This window comes from Chinchilla lanigera, unplaced genomic scaffold, assembly GCF_000276665.1.
Source record: "Chinchilla lanigera isolate Chin_1 unplaced genomic scaffold, ChiLan1.0 scaffold00081, whole genome shotgun sequence".
NCBI classification, from domain to species: domain Eukaryota; kingdom Metazoa; phylum Chordata; class Mammalia; order Rodentia; family Chinchillidae; genus Chinchilla; species Chinchilla lanigera.
In genome coordinates, this window is record NW_004955482.1 from 591780 (window position 1) to 609821 (window position 18042).

The 18042-nt window shown below is 63.0% G+C and overlaps 1 protein-coding gene across 2 annotated transcripts in view; it reads left to right on the plus strand.

The window, feature by feature from the left end:
- The window catches only part of Galnt9 (polypeptide N-acetylgalactosaminyltransferase 9), a 50397-nt gene that overhangs the window by 27546 nt on the left and 4809 nt on the right, over positions 1-18042 (plus strand). For both annotated transcript variants that reach the window (XM_013503535.1, XM_005402959.2), the window contains exons 3-7: positions 2621-2787; positions 3287-3461; positions 5136-5333; positions 8887-9004; positions 17299-17484. In XM_013503535.1, coding sequence (XP_013358989.1) covers positions 2621-2787; positions 3287-3461; positions 5136-5333; positions 8887-9004; positions 17299-17484 — 844 coding nt within the window. The remainder of the gene's footprint in view (positions 1-2620; positions 2788-3286; positions 3462-5135; positions 5334-8886; positions 9005-17298; positions 17485-18042) is intronic.

Genomic DNA, 18042 nt, shown 5'->3' on the forward strand with positions numbered 1-18042 from the left:
TCAAGCAACTTGTCCGCCCTTTGTTTCCTCACTGCAGGGGTGGGGGCTCCTAAGGAATCTTCAGCACCTTCCTCTTTTGTGGCCTGGGTTCGGCCTGGTAGAGCAGAGCGCTCTGGACAGTGTCTCCTCTTCGAGCTTGCTGTCTGACTGTGAGTGCGGTGGTAATTATCTCCATCGGTCCATGGTTTTGGGGCGTCCACAGCATACCCAGCATGAACCCCCTGAAGACTCAGGTCCCTCCGTGCAGCGGGACTGAGGCGTAGTACAGCATCTCCGGAGCTCGTGTCAGGAGGCCTGACCTGTTGCGGTGGGCATCTCTATCTCCTGGCTCCTGATGCCCACTTGCCTTTGTGGGCAGCCTCTCAGGGACCAATCCTCCCCACCCTCACCCAACTTCAGGACTCCAGGACAACGTACTCCAAGTGTAAGCCAATCAGAGTCCCCTGTTTTCTCCAACAGTGGTGATTGGCTGGAGGACGGGTGCCTTGTTCAGTCGGAGCCCAGAGATACAGCGATGCTAATGTCCTGGGAAACAGGCGGCTTTCCCTCCTTGGGCTGGAACCTGCCAGGTCCGGGCCTGTGAGAAGCCACCTTCTAGCCCTGAGCACAGGCTCAGCGTGGTTACACCAAGCCAGAGAGAGCTGCAAGTGGCAGAAGGAGGCGCCAGCCTCCTGCAATACCATTTGGGCCACTGGCTACGCTGGGCCCCGGATGGGCGTCTGGGGACAGGCCGGTAAACCTCCTCTCTGCTCACGCCAGTCAAGTCTGGCTTGGCCATCACCCACCCCACCACCCCGGGCTCCTGCTGGGGTTCCCTGCAGTTCCCAGCTGGGCTGAGCCTGAGGCCCCGGGGGACAGGAAGCCTGTTTTGGTGACTGCGCCCCTGCAAGGGCTGGGACACAGCTCTCAGGAGCAGCGCTGTGCCCAGCGGCCAGGCTCCCGGGGCCACGGCCTGCTAACCTAGGAGGAGAGAGAGCTGTGAGTCCATGGCTGCCTCAAGACAACCGGCTGTCTCCACTGCTAGCCGCACCTCGGTGCTGGTGGTGGGAAGTGTGAAATCCTCACGGCTGTGTCGCGGGGGCTGGCACCTTCCTGCACCCGGAGTCCATGCCTGGCGTCCACGCACACATGGCATCCACACATGCACGGCTGGGTACAGGAGACCCCACAGGCGCAGGTGAAGGACACAGCATCAGAACGGCAGGCGACAGGAGAGAGGACACATGGCGAGGTGACACGGTGACACGGTGCCCCCGCTGTCCTTGGAGGATGCCCTTCCTGCCTCGGCTTCTCTGTGCTACGTGTACTTTCATGGAAACTGTGCATCCCGACTTTCTCCTCCGCAGAATGGAGCAGAGCCCTCTTGTCAGAAGGCATTTTTCTGAGCAGCAAAATCTCCCTGGCTGAGCAACCGCCACACATACCAGTGTGACGGTGGCGGGAGGCAGTCGTCCCTTCGGCAGCCATGCTGGGGGCTCCCTCGTACCGTGACCTGGTCCGGGAGCCTGCATTGGGCGTCTGCTCTCCTGACCTGAGCCAGGAGGTTCTGTTCCATCCTGCACCAGCACCACTGCTGCAGGAAGGGTCCTCTTCACAGCAGGGTGCTCGGTGCACCTGGGCGGCTGGTGCACACACAGAGCGTGTAAGTGCGTGACCTTGGACACCCGCCTGCCCTAGTGGGCATGCACTGCGCTGGCCAGGTGCTCTGTGAACTTCTCCCAGGCCCCTGGGACCTCAATGTGCCCTTGGAAATGGGGCTGCTGGGGTGTGATGAGGGGCATCCCCAATCAGAGCTGCCCTGTGTTGCAGACACCTTGGTTTTCTTCAGGTGACCTGCGGGGGCGGGGACTGCGGTTCCCTGGACCGGTGACTGGCTGCCCTGGTGGCTGGCTCCTCCCTGTCTCCTTGTCACGCGGCTGCTGGCTCCCTCCAGGACTTGGCCTGTATGTGCTCTGTGGCCAGGCTTGGAGCCCCTCTCTCCCTCAGAACCAGGCATCCTGGGTGCCCCGTGCCTGCCTCCGCACTGGGGGATAGGGCCTCCCTGGCATCTGTCTCCATTTCAGGACGATTTCAGCCTCTTGTAACGCACCCTGCCGTGCCTGTTGTGAGCAGTGTTGCAGGTGCCGTGTCTGACGTGGCTGAGCAGCTCTGCCGCATTTGGGGCCCTTCCGTTTCCTCAGGTGACCCAGGCAGCCCCCTTTCCTGGTCAGTCCCTCAGCGCTGCTTCCTCCTCTGCCCAAGCCTTTGCTTTCGCCCGGGGCCCAGGCTGCTTGGTGCCCGCTGCTGCCCCGTGGCTCCACCTCAACCACCAACCGCGCTCACACCCCTGTGGTCCTGAGCGTGGCCTTCATGTCCCAGTCCCGGCTCCTGCCATCTGGTGCTTGGGTCAGGCTGAGGCCTGGCTGCCTTTCCTGCCTGCACCTTGGCATCCCCCAGGGACCTCTGTCACCGGGGGGCACAGTCCAGGTGGCAAGGCGCCACAATGCTCTGCGCCCCACGGTCTCAAGGTCACAGTGTGGGGCTGAGGCCTTGGAGGCTCCGGTCACGCAGGTTGCATCCACTGGGCACTTAGAGCCTCCCAGGGCCCCCCGGGACCTCGCTGACTGCCACGCCCCCGCAGGTGCCGGCAGATGGTTTACGCGGAGGACCTGCCGCAGGTCTCAGTGGTCTTCATCTTCGTTAACGAGGCCCTGTCGGTCATCCTGCGCTCCGTGCACAGCGTGGTCAACCACACGCCCTCGCGGCTGCTCAAGGAGGTCATCCTGGTGGACGACAACAGTGACAATGGTGAGTGGGCGGCCATCGCAGCTCAGCCGCCCCGTGCCACGCCGTGCTATCCTTCAAACACACACAGCCAGAGTGCGCATTGCCAGCATTTTCAAGCATTGCTAGTAGCTGTCACCACCAAAACTCGCATGGGCCCACCCTGAGACTCTGTCCCCTTAAGCACCAACCCCACCCCATGCACGTGGCCCTGCTCCTGCCTGTGAGGGCTCCAGGGCCCTGCATGCACTTGGACGGCGCTGGCCCTTCAGGGACCACCGTCCACCCGGCATGAGGTCATCAGGCACAGCCAGGAAACGGGGGGTCGGAGCCTCCTGTCCTGCTCACCGCTTCCTGTGGGACACGGTCCTCTCCAGGCCCCACGTCCCCGTCTGTGCGGCTGTTTTCTCACTCTCCCTCTGCAGCAGTGGCTTCAGGGGTCAGGCTCCTGCTCCCCAGGGCACAGAATCGTGTCCTCGGAGAACATTCCGGAAGCACTGACCTCGCGCTCCTGTCCCCGCAGTGGACCTCAAGTTCAGCCTGGACCAGTACGTGCACAGGCGGTACCCGGGGCTGGTCAAGGTCGTGCGCAACAGCCGGCGGGAGGGCCTGATCCGCGCCCGGCTGCAGGGCTGGAAGGTAGCCACCGCGCCCGTCGTCGGCTTCTTCGATGCCCACGTGGAGTTCAACACTGGCTGGTGAGGGGAACCTGGCGCTGGCCACCCCTGCAGGCACCAAGCCAGGGGACAAAGGCCAGGCAGACGGCAGGCTTCGGGCCAGACGGTCCCCAGGGTGGGCCTGGCCCAGGGAGGGGGATGCAGCTCCACGCCCCGGGAAACAGGGTCTGGAGCCCATGTCATTTCCCACACTGGAGAGATGGGGAGTGGAGTGGACACCGAGGGTCACCCAGCAGCGGGGCCAGGACGGGAGGTGATGGGACCCCCAGGCCTCCTCCTGCCCCAAGGGCCTCCACGGGGCCACAGAGGGGCCACCCAGGCCAGGGCAGCACCTGCTGCCAGAGCCCAGCTTAGACGAGCGGACATTCTGCCTGTTGTCAGAGAACCTACCGCCCAGGTGCTGCTTGCTCCCTGCACGGTTTTTAAGCTGAGGGCCTCCCTGTGGCACTGTCCCCGAGGAACAGGGCGCAGAGCTATCATCCCTGTGCAGGATGGGGTACCATCTCCTCAGGGGTCGCAGGGCCCCGGGGTGCTGGTTCGTGTGGCAACGTCCTCCCGGGGCCCTTGCTGGCGTCCTCAGCGCATCCCACACACACCGCACACGGCGCCGGGTTCTCAGCCACGGTGGCCCCCCGTTCTGAGGGCTGGGTCTGCCGGCAGGTCTCTGGCAGAGACTCAGGCTCCCTCGGCTCTGAGTCCCCACACCACCCCCACTTCTCCCTCCCCTGGCACTGCTTTTCCGAGACTGTCAGCGCCTAACACACTGCGTCAACAACTCTGCGTCACTGTCTGCCCCTCCGGGGTCACCCGTATTGCTGTGTGGGTTGCGCACTGCACAACAGGACCCAGTAGCCTTTCTGCCCTCACGCGCGTCATGTTTGCTGAGGCCTGGCGTGTGCTCCGAGCTGTGCCTGCCTGGCGAAGTGCAGTTGGGAGCCAGTGTCACACACCCACCCCTGCCTGTCCCCGCCAGCAGCCCTGGTGTTTGCAGCCCCGTTGGGCGCGGTTAATCCATCCTCCTGGCAGAGCACAGGCGTGCGCAGGGACACACTCTCCCCCGCAGCCCTGTGGGTCCTGCCTGGCCCCAAGCCCTCAGCAAGCCTCAGGGCACCGAGGCCACGGAGGGTCGCAGGGGTCCTGAGGGGTCGTAAGGCCACGCAGGGTCGCAGGGGTCCTGAGGGGTCGTTCCTCTGCCCACTCCCCAAGGCACTCAGCACACTGGCGCCCCCACACCTCATCCCGGGACCAGCACAGCCTGACGCCTGTGTCCAACTGTGGCTCCCCGAGCCCTGCGCTCCCTCCACTCCCCAAAGCGCTTGCACCCCCATGTTCACACCCGCTCAGCCAGGGCCTGTTGTGCAGGTTGCACACTGCACACAGCTCTCCACAGCCCCTCTCTCCGCACACCCTAGCTCCCTGCGGTGCAGGATTTTCTCTTGAGTTCACAGATGCATCCCGTGTGCGGGTAGAGCATGGAGCGTGCAGGTTTTCAGTCAGGGCTAGCGGAGGGGAGCCTTCCACAGCTCAGGAAGGGGAAGGGACCGGGATTGGGCTGCATGGCCGGGCTGTGGGGCCTCGCTGACCCCACCAGGGACTGGGGACAGAGCTGTCCCGGACAGGCAGGCTGGCGAGGGTCCCTGAGCTGCCTGCGGCCGGGTGGGGGCCCGGGCTCCCCGCTCACGCCTGACCCCGCAGGGCTGAGCCCGCCCTGGCGCGGATCCGAGAGGACCGGCGGCGCGTGGTCCTGCCAGCCATCGACAACATCAAGTACAGCACGTTCGAGGTGCAGCAGTACGCCAACGCCGCGCACGGCTACAACTGGGGCCTGTGGTGCATGTACATCATCCCTCCGCAGGACTGGCTGGACCGCGGGGATGAGGCCGCGCCCATCAGGTGAGGCGGGTGCCCGGGGCGCGGCTCCTGGCCACGAGGGGGCGCTGGCCGGCCGGGCTGGGCGGCCGGTGGAGGCCTCGTGGTCCGGCGGGGCAGGAGGGAGCTCGGGGAGGTGGGGCCTGGGACCCGCGAGGGGACGCGGCCCACCTAGCTCAGGCACGCGATCTGACTCACGGTCTCTGCAGAGTACTTTCCTTTATTTTCCACCAATTCCTCTGACTCAAAATGGGAGATTTTGACACTTTTAACCCTTGTTGAACGCACGGTGTGGGGACTCCGGGGGCAGCCAGGCTGCTCTAGGCGGGCACCCTGGCTGGTGTCTCCCCCCAAACAAGGCGTCCCTCTCCAGGCAGCCCCTGGAGCCCCGCCTCAGAATGTGGGTCCCTGGGTATGGCTGACCTGACACCGAGCCCCAGCCAAGTCTCCCCAGGCTGCCCTGTCCAGGCCCCATCCTGTCCGGAGTGTGCGGCCGTCACAGGCCATTGTACTGGGGGATCAAGCCGGCCGGAGCAGCTCGGGCTTCTCTGCCACAGGAGCCCTCTAGGGGCCCCTGGGCCAGCGCCGGACGGCCTGGTGCACTGACCTCTGCGGGTGGGCAGAGAGGAGGGTCAGGCGCTGGGGGCCAGGCTTGGCTGGTGAGGTCACCCTGCCCTGGCCAACCCCGCCTCAGTTCCAGAGAGGAGCTCATGACAGTGGTGCACTCAGGAGGCCCCGGGCTGGTGAGCCCCGCCCCTCCACCGGCAGGGTGGGGTCCGCAAAGCCCCGAGCCCAGAGCTGGGTTCTGCTGCCTAGTTAGGTAGGCGCCTGCTCAGGGTCCTTTGGCTCCCTCAGCAAGGAGCAACTCTTTCGGTTATTTCCCTTCTTTAATGCACTAGACAGTCCCAGCTGGTGGCACGTGAAGATCCCACCTTCTGGGTGACACTGGAGAAGTCAGTGGATTCAGGGCCCAAGGGCAGCGGCCCCCATGGGTCCTGCACAGAGGCCAGGTGGCACTGCCAGCCTCGTGGAGTCTGGTGCGCAGCGTTGCCAAACACAACCCCATGAGCATCACCCGAGAGCCGTGGAAACTGCACGCCAAGAGGCCGCACAGGCCCCGGAAGACAAGCAGGCACGGCACAGGACACGGGATGCGCACAGCCAGCCCGCTCTGGAGAGGAGGCGGCACACAGTGACCAGGCGTGACGGAGGCCTCCCTGAGGAGCCGCTGCACGCCCAGGACGAGGGGGAAATGGCACGTGGACAACGCCAGGGGTGACGAAGTGTGGGGCAGAGAGCTGCCCTGGGACTGGTGGAGCTGAGTAAAAGGGCACCATGCCGGAGGCCGGGGTTGTCCTGGAGAGTCAGAAAAAATCCCTGTGTGCCCGGCCAGGCACATGCTGGGAATCTACAGAGCAAGTGAAAATATCCGAGCAAACCGAAGCTTCGACGCTGCGCTCCTGGCGGTATTGTCCAAGAGAGGCTGAAAATGCGGGACTAAGTGGTCACGAGGATAACAGGCCTGCCGGACGCCGCCCGCTCCCACGTTTGCCAGCAGACGGCTTGGTGGCCGTGCCTCCAGCTAGGTGGGCTGCTGCGGCCTGTCCTCACTGACAGTGACGGGGACGACCCACAGCTGAGTGAGGAAAGGTTAATTTCAGCCCTCATTTTGCAGCGGTTTCAGTCTCAGTCAGCGGGCTCTGTGGCGGGGTGGCATGGCGGAGGGCGTCAGCGGAGAAACAGCCCATGGCAGGCGGAAAGCAGCAAAACAAGCGAGTGACCAGAGACCAGCCTCTCATGTCTTATCCGGGTACCCAGCCTAGGACTGCTCCGTGAATCAAGCCCAGCATCGCACCCTGTAGATCCACCTTCATCTGAAAAGCCCCGTTTACGACTGCATGGGGCCTTGAGGGGAGATCTACACACAAACCGTATTCTGTCCCTGACCCCGCAAAGATTCGTGCGTGTCCCTTTATGCAAAAGGCATTTAGTCCCTCTCCAAGAGCTGCCAAAGTCCTAACAGTTTCAGCACTGCTGAAAAGTCCAAGTCCAAAGTCTCCTCTGAGATTTAAGGCAAACTTACCTGCAAGCCCCTGTATAAATGAAAACAAAGTTAAACACTTCCAACATTCAATGGCACAAGATACACATTTCCATTCCAAAAGGTACAAATGGGGATACAAAGGAATAGGACCAAAGCAAGTCCAAAATCAGGCAGGAAGACATTGAGTCCTGTGGTTCCGTGTGCAGCGTTCCAGGCAGTCTGCGGCGAGGTGTGAGCTCCAGTGGGCTTGGGTGGCTCCGCCCTTATGGCACTGCGGGTGGTTGTAGCGCCCACAGAGTCTCTCGTGGGCTGACTGCTCCCTCCTTGTAGTTCTCTCAGACAATCCACATTCCTGGCTTCTCCAAGCTTCTGGGAGAAAGAGGACCATCCTGTCAGGCCTTACCTCCTCACACTAGGGACCAGGGATGACAGGCAGAGTCCTGTGAGACATCACCTCTGCACACTGAGGACCAGAGTAACCGGGAGAATCCTGTCAGACATCTGTCCTCACAAAGCAGGGATCAGGAGGAGTGAGAGTGGGGGTCCTGTCAGACGTCACCTCCTCACACTGAGCATCAGAGTAACAGGGCAGAGTTCTGCAGATGGATGTCTCCTCACTCACACGTGTACATGGATGTCTGCAAGGGCGCACAGTGGGTCAGCAGAAAGCGGAGCAGAGAAGCCAGCCAATGACCAGGGAGGTTCCCTGCCCCTCCGCTGCGCTGTGCTCGTATAAAATGCTCCAGAGGATCTGGGATTCCCGCTTGGAGTCTGCCGTTCACCACCTGCAATGCGACAGCCTGAAACTCCATTCAAGTGGGACAGCTCCAAACAATGTTTCGCCCTGTGGCATCAGGCATGATCGATCCAAGGGGCTGCCTTGGATGGACTGAGCAGCCCCGGCAGCCAGGACCCCGAGGAGCCCTGCTGTGTCCTGTGGTCTCCCTGAAATCTGCAGGAAGAAACAGGCAGAGTCAGCCATCCGCAGCCCGTGAGGCCTTACGTGCGTGGCGGGTGGACCCGGCCAGTGTCCAGCTGGAGGCGCTTTCCGCGCCCTGAACACGTGTGTGTCTCGCCTGCTCGTTCACACTCCCGAGGGCGCTGCCCGCACAACCTTCCAGAGGGCACAAGCCACCCGCAGTCCACTCCCGCTCCACGGCCTGCAGGCTGAGCCTGTGGAGGCAAACACAGTCACTGCGGAGGTGACGGTCCCGCCTGCAATTCCGAAGCCTGAGAGCGGCAGGCTCCGGAGCTGGGCACACTGCGGCCTGCACAGGCGGCTCACGCGCGGAAGTGGTGTCTGAGGAGCCGCATGGCTCGCGGGGTGAACCCACTCTGCCCTCCATCTCCTGCCCTGGGCTTTGTCATCCGTCTTGCTACGCGGGAAGGGTCTGGACTCTTCAGTGCTGGGGAGCAGGCTCTGAGGGGCCCGTGCCGGTGGCTGGTGGGAGCAGGGTGGAGGGGCCCGGCCTGCGACCGGGCCCTGGGCAGGGTGTTCGGGGCTGGCGGTGCTCACGCCCGTCTCTGCCCCAGGACACCCGCCATGATCGGCTGCTCGTTCGTAGTGGACCGGGAGTACTTCGGGGACATCGGCCTGCTGGACCCCGGCATGGAGGTGTATGGGGCTGAGAACATCGAGCTGGGCATGCGGGTGAGTGCGGGCATGACCTCGGGGCTGGGACAGGCATGGGGACTGCTTGGTGGCCAGGCGTGGGCCCCACCGGAAGTCCCAGGGAGGCCTGGGCCCCCAGAGTGGCTGGGATGGGGACTCTGGAAGCCTGGCATCTGCAGGGAGGAATGCGGGAGCCGGTCCTCGGCTTCCCTGATGGGGAGGCGGGGACAGAAAGGTGTGGAGACCCCGCCCATGGGTGTGGGCCTTGGGACGTCGGGGCCCCATCCTGTTGGCAGGGAGCCAGGCCTTCCTGGAGTTGATCCCCCAACCTGTGTGCGCTGGGTGCAGTGGCTGGGCCCTGGGCCAGGAGGGAGCGAGGCTGGCGGCCCTGTGGGGGGGAGGACGCAGTCCCTGGGGCAAAGCCTGAGGGCGGGCCTGGCATCTCTGGGCAGTGTGGCCCCAGAAGGCGCTCCCGGTGGGGCCGGGCAGGGCTGAGTGCACAGGGCAGGCTGGGTGTGGGGTGTGGGCTCCGCTCCGTGGAGGGGGCGCCTGACCTCCGCGCCCTCTGTCCCTGGGCTCCCGGGTGCTGATGACAGACTGCGGACAGGCTGAGGACGAGGGGCACGGGCCGCTCAGTAGGGGGAGCTGGGGTTTGGCAAGTGCAGACGGGGCTCGGGGGACCTGGCGTCGCATCACCCGCGTGCAGCTGGGGGCCATGGCCATCAGCACACTGTCACCAGCAGGAAACGCGCTGCAGGGCCAGCAGGCGGGGGTGCCGGGGATCCGGCCGGGGGCAGGGTCAGCACGCAGAGCTCAGTGCCGTGCCCCCTGCTGCAGTCTCCACCTCTGCAGCTCCTGTGACGGGCCGGGGCCGGTGTGAGCCCACACTCCACTCTCGGGCTGGCGTGGGTCTCTCACAAGGGGGCTCCAGCGCCGGCCAGGAGGCCATGGCCCCTGTGATGAGGGCTGTGTCTGCGGTGGTGACATGGTCTTCAGGCCACTGTGACAACCTGAGACCTGAGATGGGGTCTGCAGGAGCAGGAAGCCCAAGGTCCTGTGGGCAGGGTTGTGCTCCTGGGGTCAGGGAAGGAGGCTCCTCTTGGCCCCGGCCTGTGCTGCCGCTGCCACCCTGTGTCCCCACAGGAGACACTGTCCCTTGGTGTGTCTGCATCTGTGTCTTCCATTTAAACAGAAGCCCGCCCTGGTGGGCTGGCTGCACAGCTCCTCTTAGCCTGACCCCCTGCAGCCCCATCCCCAGGCCACCCGACAACAGGAGGCAGGCATATGGCATGTGTCATGCTCACGTGTGTGTCTGCATGCCCTGTTTTGTGAAGCATGTGTGCACTGAGCCCCCTAGACAGACTTTGTGGAGCCCTAGGTCTGATCCTGATGTCCACCCCACCCCTGGGGCGTTGTCATGCTCACCACAGCGCCCCGCAGGCCTGGGACTCCATGGTCCTTGCCGTGTCGGGGACAGCAGTGCCTCAGTCCCCAGGGACACTGGGCGGCAGACCCCAGGCCTCGTGGTGTGCGGGCTGGAGGCCTGTGTGTCTCTGGGCTCCTTGCACACCAATTTTATTCTTCAGGGCCTGAGACGGGCTTGTTTGGCTTTCTTTGTTTCTTGCCTGTGGGGCTTCTACTCAGAGGTTATTTAAGGCTAGGTTTCTAAAATTTTATGCACGGTTTATAAAAGTCACAACTGTGAAAACCTATTTACTTTAAGCCTTTCAGTTAAATGTAAAGATTGCGTTGTTATGATTACAAATCCAATAAAACAAGAACAGTCAACGCCTGGTCTCTGATTAGCTCAGGCGAGCAGACTGAATGCCATCAAACTCATTTGCACCTGTAGTTAATTAAATCCCTTTGAACTTTTCTAGGTAGCACTTGGTGTGTCCTATTTTCTTTTTTAAAAGCACTTTGAATGTCTGATATTATCTCATAAATCCTCCCATTGCCTGGAGAGTCCTAGATATCTGATAAATTGAACTTCAACCAAATTGCAAGCCTCCCAAGCGTCTCAGGGCCATCTGCAGAGGTGTTAAGTCCTCTTGCAGTGTCCGATTTCAGATCACCCCCAGTTATGAATCTCAAAGGCAGAATCGGGGCTCATCTGGCAGAGCTTTTAAAACACTACCTTCCAGTAGTGGCTCGGGAGAGCCGAGCCCTCCGTGCCTCTCTCCTGAGTTAACCCAGAGCGAGGCCTTCCCGTGGGCCCCAGGTACTGACCCTCCCTACCCAGGAGAGCCCAGCATCGGGGCCTCAAGTCTGAGGCTGCCGCGGGTCCCCAGGGCCATGCTGCGGGGACAGATGACAGGAGCCACAGTGGGGCAGCCCCCGGGGTGGAAGGGAGCTCAGAGAACGGAGCGTTGGACAGGTGGTGGCAGAGAAGAGGGGTTCCTGCTGCTGCCAGGCAGACAGGCTGAGCAGCCCGGAGGAAGCAGCAGACAAACCGGCTCCTCTGACCCGGCCCGGCTGGAGCCAGGCCGACGGCGGAGCCCTCCAGGTGCCCCGGGGCCGAGTGTGTGAGCCCCTCCTCAGCAGGGCTGTTCTGGTCACACATAGGTGAGCAAGACGGGCCCGGGTCCCTTCTGACCTCATCCCTGGACGCCCATCGCTCCAGCCGACATGGGTCCTGGCCCTGGACTGGGTCAGGTTCACTGACCACACTTCTGCTGGGGACGCAGCATGGTTTCCCGCGGGGGCCTCTCTGGCCCGTCCTAAAGTCCGTCTGTGGTGTCCCTGGTCATCAGGGCATCAGGACAGAGGTCCTGTTGTGAGTGCAGAGGGTGGCTGGAGTCAGACAGCAGCACAGCAGCTGCAGACTGGGCCTGCTCTTGGCCTGAGCCCGTGGCCGTGAGGGGTTCGGAACTGCTCAGAACCACAGCGGCTGAGGTGTGTGAAAAGATCTGGAACAGTGTGAAATTGCTGGTGTCTGACGCTGTCCCCACCTCCCCTGACTCCTGCCTGGGCTGCCCTGAACACTGGCCCAGAGCTCGGCGGCCCTGCACGGCCAGCAGGTCCCACTGTGTCTTCCACCAAAGCAGGTGTCCAGGCCCACAAATTCGCTCATGTTGTCCTGTCTCCTCCCCCGTTAGAATTCGGCTCCTGGGGCCTATAAGTGTGTGTTTGGTGACAGAACAGCTCCTGGGTGACTGGTGCCCTGCATGACTTGGGCTCTGTGAAGTGCAGCCCAAGCCCACACCCCGAACCACACGGCACGCCCCTGCCACCACCTCCCGGCCCTGAGCAGATGGGCGTCCCGATCCACAGCTGCCACGGTGCCCGCCCACACAGCTCTCAGTTCAGCAATTCCGTGGTCCCCTAGTGAGGAAAGTCCTCGGGCGCCTCAGGGCGAATGAGTCCCGTCCATCCACTGCATGAAGGCCAGGACTAACGGGGTGTGCGGAACCCGGCCAGGAGCGCCGGCCAGGAGCAGACACCGTCCTGTGTGCGGCCCGAAGCTCTGGCTCCAGGCAGGGACACCGAACCTTCTGTCCTGCGTGGGGACGAGACCCCCACCCCAGGCCATGTCAGCAGGGCACGGAGCTCCCTGAGGGGTTCATGCAGGCTGTGGGGGCGTCCCAAGGGTGGGGCAGTGGGCTGCTCCCGAGCTGCTCACAGGAAGCGTGCGCTCTGTCCCGGGCCCGCCGGACCCTCCCCGCCTGCTGCCAGCCTCTACCTACCTGGCCAGCACAGCCTAGGCCTCGGTTTCCCCAGCCATCCCTGGGAGGGTCTGTGCTGGGGACGCTTCACAGAGGGCCGACGCCAGGTGCCGCCCCTGTTCCCGTGTGCGCGCCTGGAGAGAGATGCTGTGGCAGGGTGGGGGGAAGGGCAGGGCGGAGACCGCGGGGACGGCTTTCCGCGGGGAGTGTGCATGTGTGCGGGCACACTCACGCCCAGTCTCGGGATGAGGGACTTGGTGTGCGATGCCGCACACTCTCACTGTCCACTGTCCCTGCGTCCCGCTCTGGAGGGGCTCCCGGGACCGGCGCCTGGGGTCGGATGACCCGGTCAGCATGTGTTCCCACTTGGGACCACGGCCACGTCCTCCTCGCCCTCCCCCAAGGCTGTGCTGTACACGTGCACTCGTGTGGTGTGTGTGTGTACATACACGCGTGGCTGGTATGCAAGTGTGTCTGTGTATGTATCCATGTGTGCATTTGTGCATGTATGTGGTGTATATATGTACACACTGTGTGTGGTGTGCATGCCAATGTGAACGTGAATATGTGTGTGATTGTGTGTGTTCCATGGTGTGTGCCCCTGTGTACACGAGTGTGCGTGGGTGATGTGCGTAATATGTATATGCATGGTGTTTGGTATGTGTCTGTGTGTGTGTGCATGTTTGTGCATGTGTGTGGAATATGTATATATGCATGCTTACTGATGTGTGTGTCCAGTGTACGTGAGTGTGTGCATGTGTGGAGTGTGTGTGTCCGCGTGTGTGGTGTGTGTTTCTCCGTGTGCGCGAGGAGGCTTTGCAGCCGTCCCTCAGACACGAGGGACGCAGAGGAAGGGTCTTGCTGGCCGCGTTTGCGCCTGGCTGCTTGTGTGCGTGAGCGTTTCCTGCAGTGTCTCCACATCCGTCTTCCTTCGCTTGTTTCTCCAGTGTGTCCTTATTTTCTGTTTGATTTTTTTATCTCTCTTCATGGTCCTGGGGATGGGACTCAGGACCTGTGCTCTCAGCTACACCCCAACCCTTTTTATTTTTTGTTTTGAGACAGGTCCTTGCTAAGTTGCCCAAGCTAGGCTTGAATTTGAGATCCTCCTGCCTCATCCTCCTAGAGGCAGGGGTGACACATGTATCACCACACCTGGCTTCTGGTTGGTTCTGGAGTAGGAGCTCTGCACCGTGTGTTGCAGGCCTTCTCCCAGGTGCTGAGTGCAGTAGCGGGGGCTGTTTTACCCCCGTGGTCTGCAGCTTGCTGTCCTCTGGAGGACGTGGAGCACTGGCCCTGTGCCCGGCTCCTTACCGTCGAATTCCTCTCACCCTGGGGCTGGGTCTGTCTGCGGCTGTTTCTGCAGAGAGGAGGCTGTGGCTTCTCTGAAGCTCCGCGATCCTGGTGCCCTCCCCACCGCGTTTCCAGGGGCTCCGTGCTGCGTCCCCGGGGAAGCCACCTCCGTGGGTGCCCAGCACCAGCTCCTTCCTCCGCTCGAGCGTGCTTTACTTTGGCCATTGCCCAGCCTTCGTGAGACGCTTTAGTCCCAGCACAGCGCATGCCCATTCGTGGCGTGGGATTCGCTCGGCTCCTCTCTTGCTTGACTCCCGGGAACTTTGGAAATGCCTTCCCCAAATCCTCTGCCAGCACCAGAGGGTGCAGACGCTGTCCAGGGCAGCGTGGCGACAGGCTGGGACCCAGCGGTGGTGCCTGGGTGCTTGCCCCTGGTCGTGCCCACCTCCTCCCCGCCTCCCTGGCTTCCTGTTGGCAAATCTGGGAAGTGCCTGTCCCCACCGCAGCCTTGCCAGTGAGCTCACGCACTGGTGGGGTTCCCAGCCGCACCGCTGGCCTGGCAGCTCTGCCCTCTCCGTCCTTCCCGTACCACCCCGCGGTGCTCCGTGACTCAGAGTTCCCCATCCCAGTGAGCGGCTCTCTCCAGCCACGCGTGACAGCCTCCCAGTGTCCACAGAGCTCTGGATTTGAATCGTAAGGGCCGTGCTCTGTGCCCGTGAAGCCTCCCTCGACAGCTCCATGTCTGCCTCTTGCTGAGCTGCACACCTGCCCGCTTCCATGCGCCCACGCTGGCACTCCAACCCTCGCCCGAGGGGGCCCAGCCTCTCCAGCCTCTGTGACACCTCAGGGTGCCATACCCGTGCGGAGCGCTGCTGGCTGCAGCCCCAGGACACAGCCCCTCCGCCTCTGCCCCACCCAGGCCCCACAGGGCCGCGGTCCGTGCTCACTGCTTAGGTGCTGGGGCCTCCGACCCCGCCCGCTCACCGAGCCAGCCTGCTGTCCCAGAGCCACGGTCCAGTCCTGCCTCAACTCACACACTTCATGCTAACTTGCTCCTCTCACGCTGAACGGCCGCTGGCGGCCCGCATCACTGTGCTGAGTGCAGACTGCGGCCAGGAGGCCCCAGGACTGGGTCTCTGTGTCCGAGGAACGGTGGAGGAGGGCAGCTGTCTGCCCTGTGTCATGTGCGTGCCCGGGTGGCTGTGGTCCATTCTCCAGCATAGAGGAGGGGGGTGCCTGAGTTCCTGGGGCCTGGCCCTGGTTCTGTCGGTCCCAGGACAAGCATGGTGCGTCCCCCTCGAACAGGAAAGAGGCCCCAGGGGAGGCCCCGGGCCCCGTGCTCCTCCTGGTCCTGGTGAGGGTGGCCTGGCCCCGGCCCCTCCAGCCCCCAGCCAGGTGGCAGGGCGGGTGCTGCCCTGACCTTGTCCTCGAGGGTTTGCGCCGTGGTCGTCCGGCTCCTCGAGTGGCGGAGCCTGCGCCCCGCCCTCTGCAGGGTCTGTCTCCAGGAGGGCTGCGCCGGAAGGAGATCTGCCAGCGGGGAGCAGCAGGGCCTCGGGCCAGGACACTCAGACGCCAGAGTTAACTCAGAGAGGGCCGGCTCAGGGTCAGGGCTGCTGCAGTCCGGAGAGGGCTGGCCAGGCTGGGTCCTGCCTGCCACTTGCGCCCTCACAGGGAGCAGGAAGCTGGGACATGCGCTGGGAGGACGCCACCGCTGATTCACAACCCCGAACTGAAGAACATCAAGCTCAGACCATGGCGCGTGCAGCCTGAGCTCTACCAGGCTAGGGAATGTTCCAGAACCCCGACAGCCTGCCGGCCTGTAGACTGAGCACAGGGCAGCCTCTGAGGGCCATGTGACCATGCCTGTGAGGGGCTGGTCAGAAAGACTCAGTCTGGGAACGCGTCAGCCCTGGTGCTGAGGAGAAGCGCTGGGAGCGCTGGGCCCTGGAGACAGAGGTGGCGGCCTGAAGGAGAGGCTGCAACGCGCTAGGTGAGGCAGTGCCCCGTGCCTCCCCACCCTCACCACCCTCACGACCCAGTGGCTCGGGGGCTGCGAGCCACTTCTACCCACCTGGCTCCGTGATACAAACGCAGAGCACCAGGCCCACGGCCCCAGCAGCCGACTGGCCCAGTGCCCGGACGCTCAGCCGCGGGCAGCGGGAGAGGGCGGTGCATCCCCAGCTGTGTGGCTTCCCAGTCTGTTTGCAGCTCTCCTGTATGAAGGGCAGGAGGGAGGAGGCAGGAGTCAATCCTCACGTCCCCTAACCTGAGGGGCGCGGCCTCTGCAGTGAGTTGACCGGTGGCCCCCAAAAGAGGTGTCTACCCAGACCTGTGCGTGTGACCTTTGGGAACAGAGGCTTTGCAGAGTGATTACAGTAAAGACCTTGAGACCGTCCTGGACTACGTGGGCGAATGTCCTTCAAAAGATGACAGCGGGAAACCGGACTCGGACTCACAGAGATGCCAGGGGCCTCCGACCTGCGTCGGGTCCCAGCTCAGGAGACTCAGGGACAGACGGACGGGTGGACAGGTGGATGGTGGGTGGAGACTGCAGTGGATGGATGGAATGAATTGCTGGACAGTGGATGGACGGATGGCTGCATGGGTGGGCGGGGATTGATGGGCTGGGTGGGAGGTGTAGATGGAATGGATGGCTAGGTGGGTGGGTGGGTGGACGGACGCATTGTTTGGACAGACAGATAGGATGGACTGGGATAGGACGGGTATCAGTCAGAGTTCTCCAGAGAATCAGACTCACAGATACAGACACGGATACGGATATGGACGTAGATGTAGGTGGACGTAGGTGGACGGACACACACAGACGTAAGGAAGCAGCTCACACCACTGTGGAAGCCAAGGGTCCCGGATCTGCTGTGGGCCAGCTGGCGCCTGGGGAGCTGGCAGCGGCGGGGGCTCCGGCCTGAGTCCGTTCTGAGGCAGGAGACGGTGCTGTCCAGCCTGCAGGGACAGGCCGAGAGCGACCTCCCTCCCCAGGCTCCATGCCCTGTGAGGCCCCAGCGGCGGCCCCGCCTGAGAGAGGCGCGCAGGACGTTGTCACTGCACACCCCCAGCACCTGGGCCCCGCGAGGGTGACACGGGGACACGTGGACACGTGGACACGGCTTCAGGGAGTGGCGCGGACGGATGTGGCACAGCGGGAAGATAAGGGTGGTTGAAAGGTGGGGACCGAGCAGGCTCAGGGCTCTCGTGGGGTGCGAGCTGTTGCACCTGGGCCTGGACTGAGTTTCCGGGGGCGCTGGGGCCGCTGACGTAGCAAGCGGCTCCTCATGCCTGGCCGCAGGCTCCGCACAGAGCCCTGTCGCTGAGGCTGAGCCCCTGGTGCCGGCCGGGCGTCTCAGTGGTGCCCCCCCGCAGGTGTGGCAGTGCGGTGGCAGCATGGAGGTGCTGCCCTGCTCCCGCGTGGCCCACATCGAGCGCACCAGGAAGCCCTACAACAACGACATCGACTACTACGCCAAGCGGAACGCGCTGCGGGCCGCCGAGGTGTGGATGGACGAGTTCAAGTCCCATGTGTACATGGCCTGGAACATCCCCATGACCGTAAGCCGGGCCCAGCGGGGGGACGGGGCGGGGCGGAAGCCAGAGCCCCATGGGTCCCAGCCCAGCAGCCTCAGGGTGTGGCCTTCAGGAAGGAAGGGACTCCCTCTCACAGGTCCCCAACCTTCTGGGTGGGTCACATGCCTGGGCCACAAATCACTGCCAGCTATTAGAAGTGAGGGGATCAAGCTGCATATGGTAGTATATACCTGTAATCCCAGGATTCTGGGAGGCTGAGGCAGGAGGGTTCCAGAGTAATTTAAGGACTTAATGAAATGCTGTCTTCGAGTTGGTTTTTTTGAGACACAGTTCACTATGCAGTTCAGGCTGGTCTTGAACTCACTTTGTACTTGAACTTGCAACGATCTTCCTGCCTCAGCTTCCCAAATACTGGGATTACAGGCATGTGCCACCACACCTGGCCCTGTTTCTGAGTTTTAAAGGGGCTGGAAAATGTAGCTCAGTGGAAAGACTCTGGTTTCAACCCCTCCAGCAATGTTGGAGGAGGAGAAGGAGGAGGAGAAGGAGGAGAAGGAGGAGGAGAAGGAGGAGGAGTAGGAG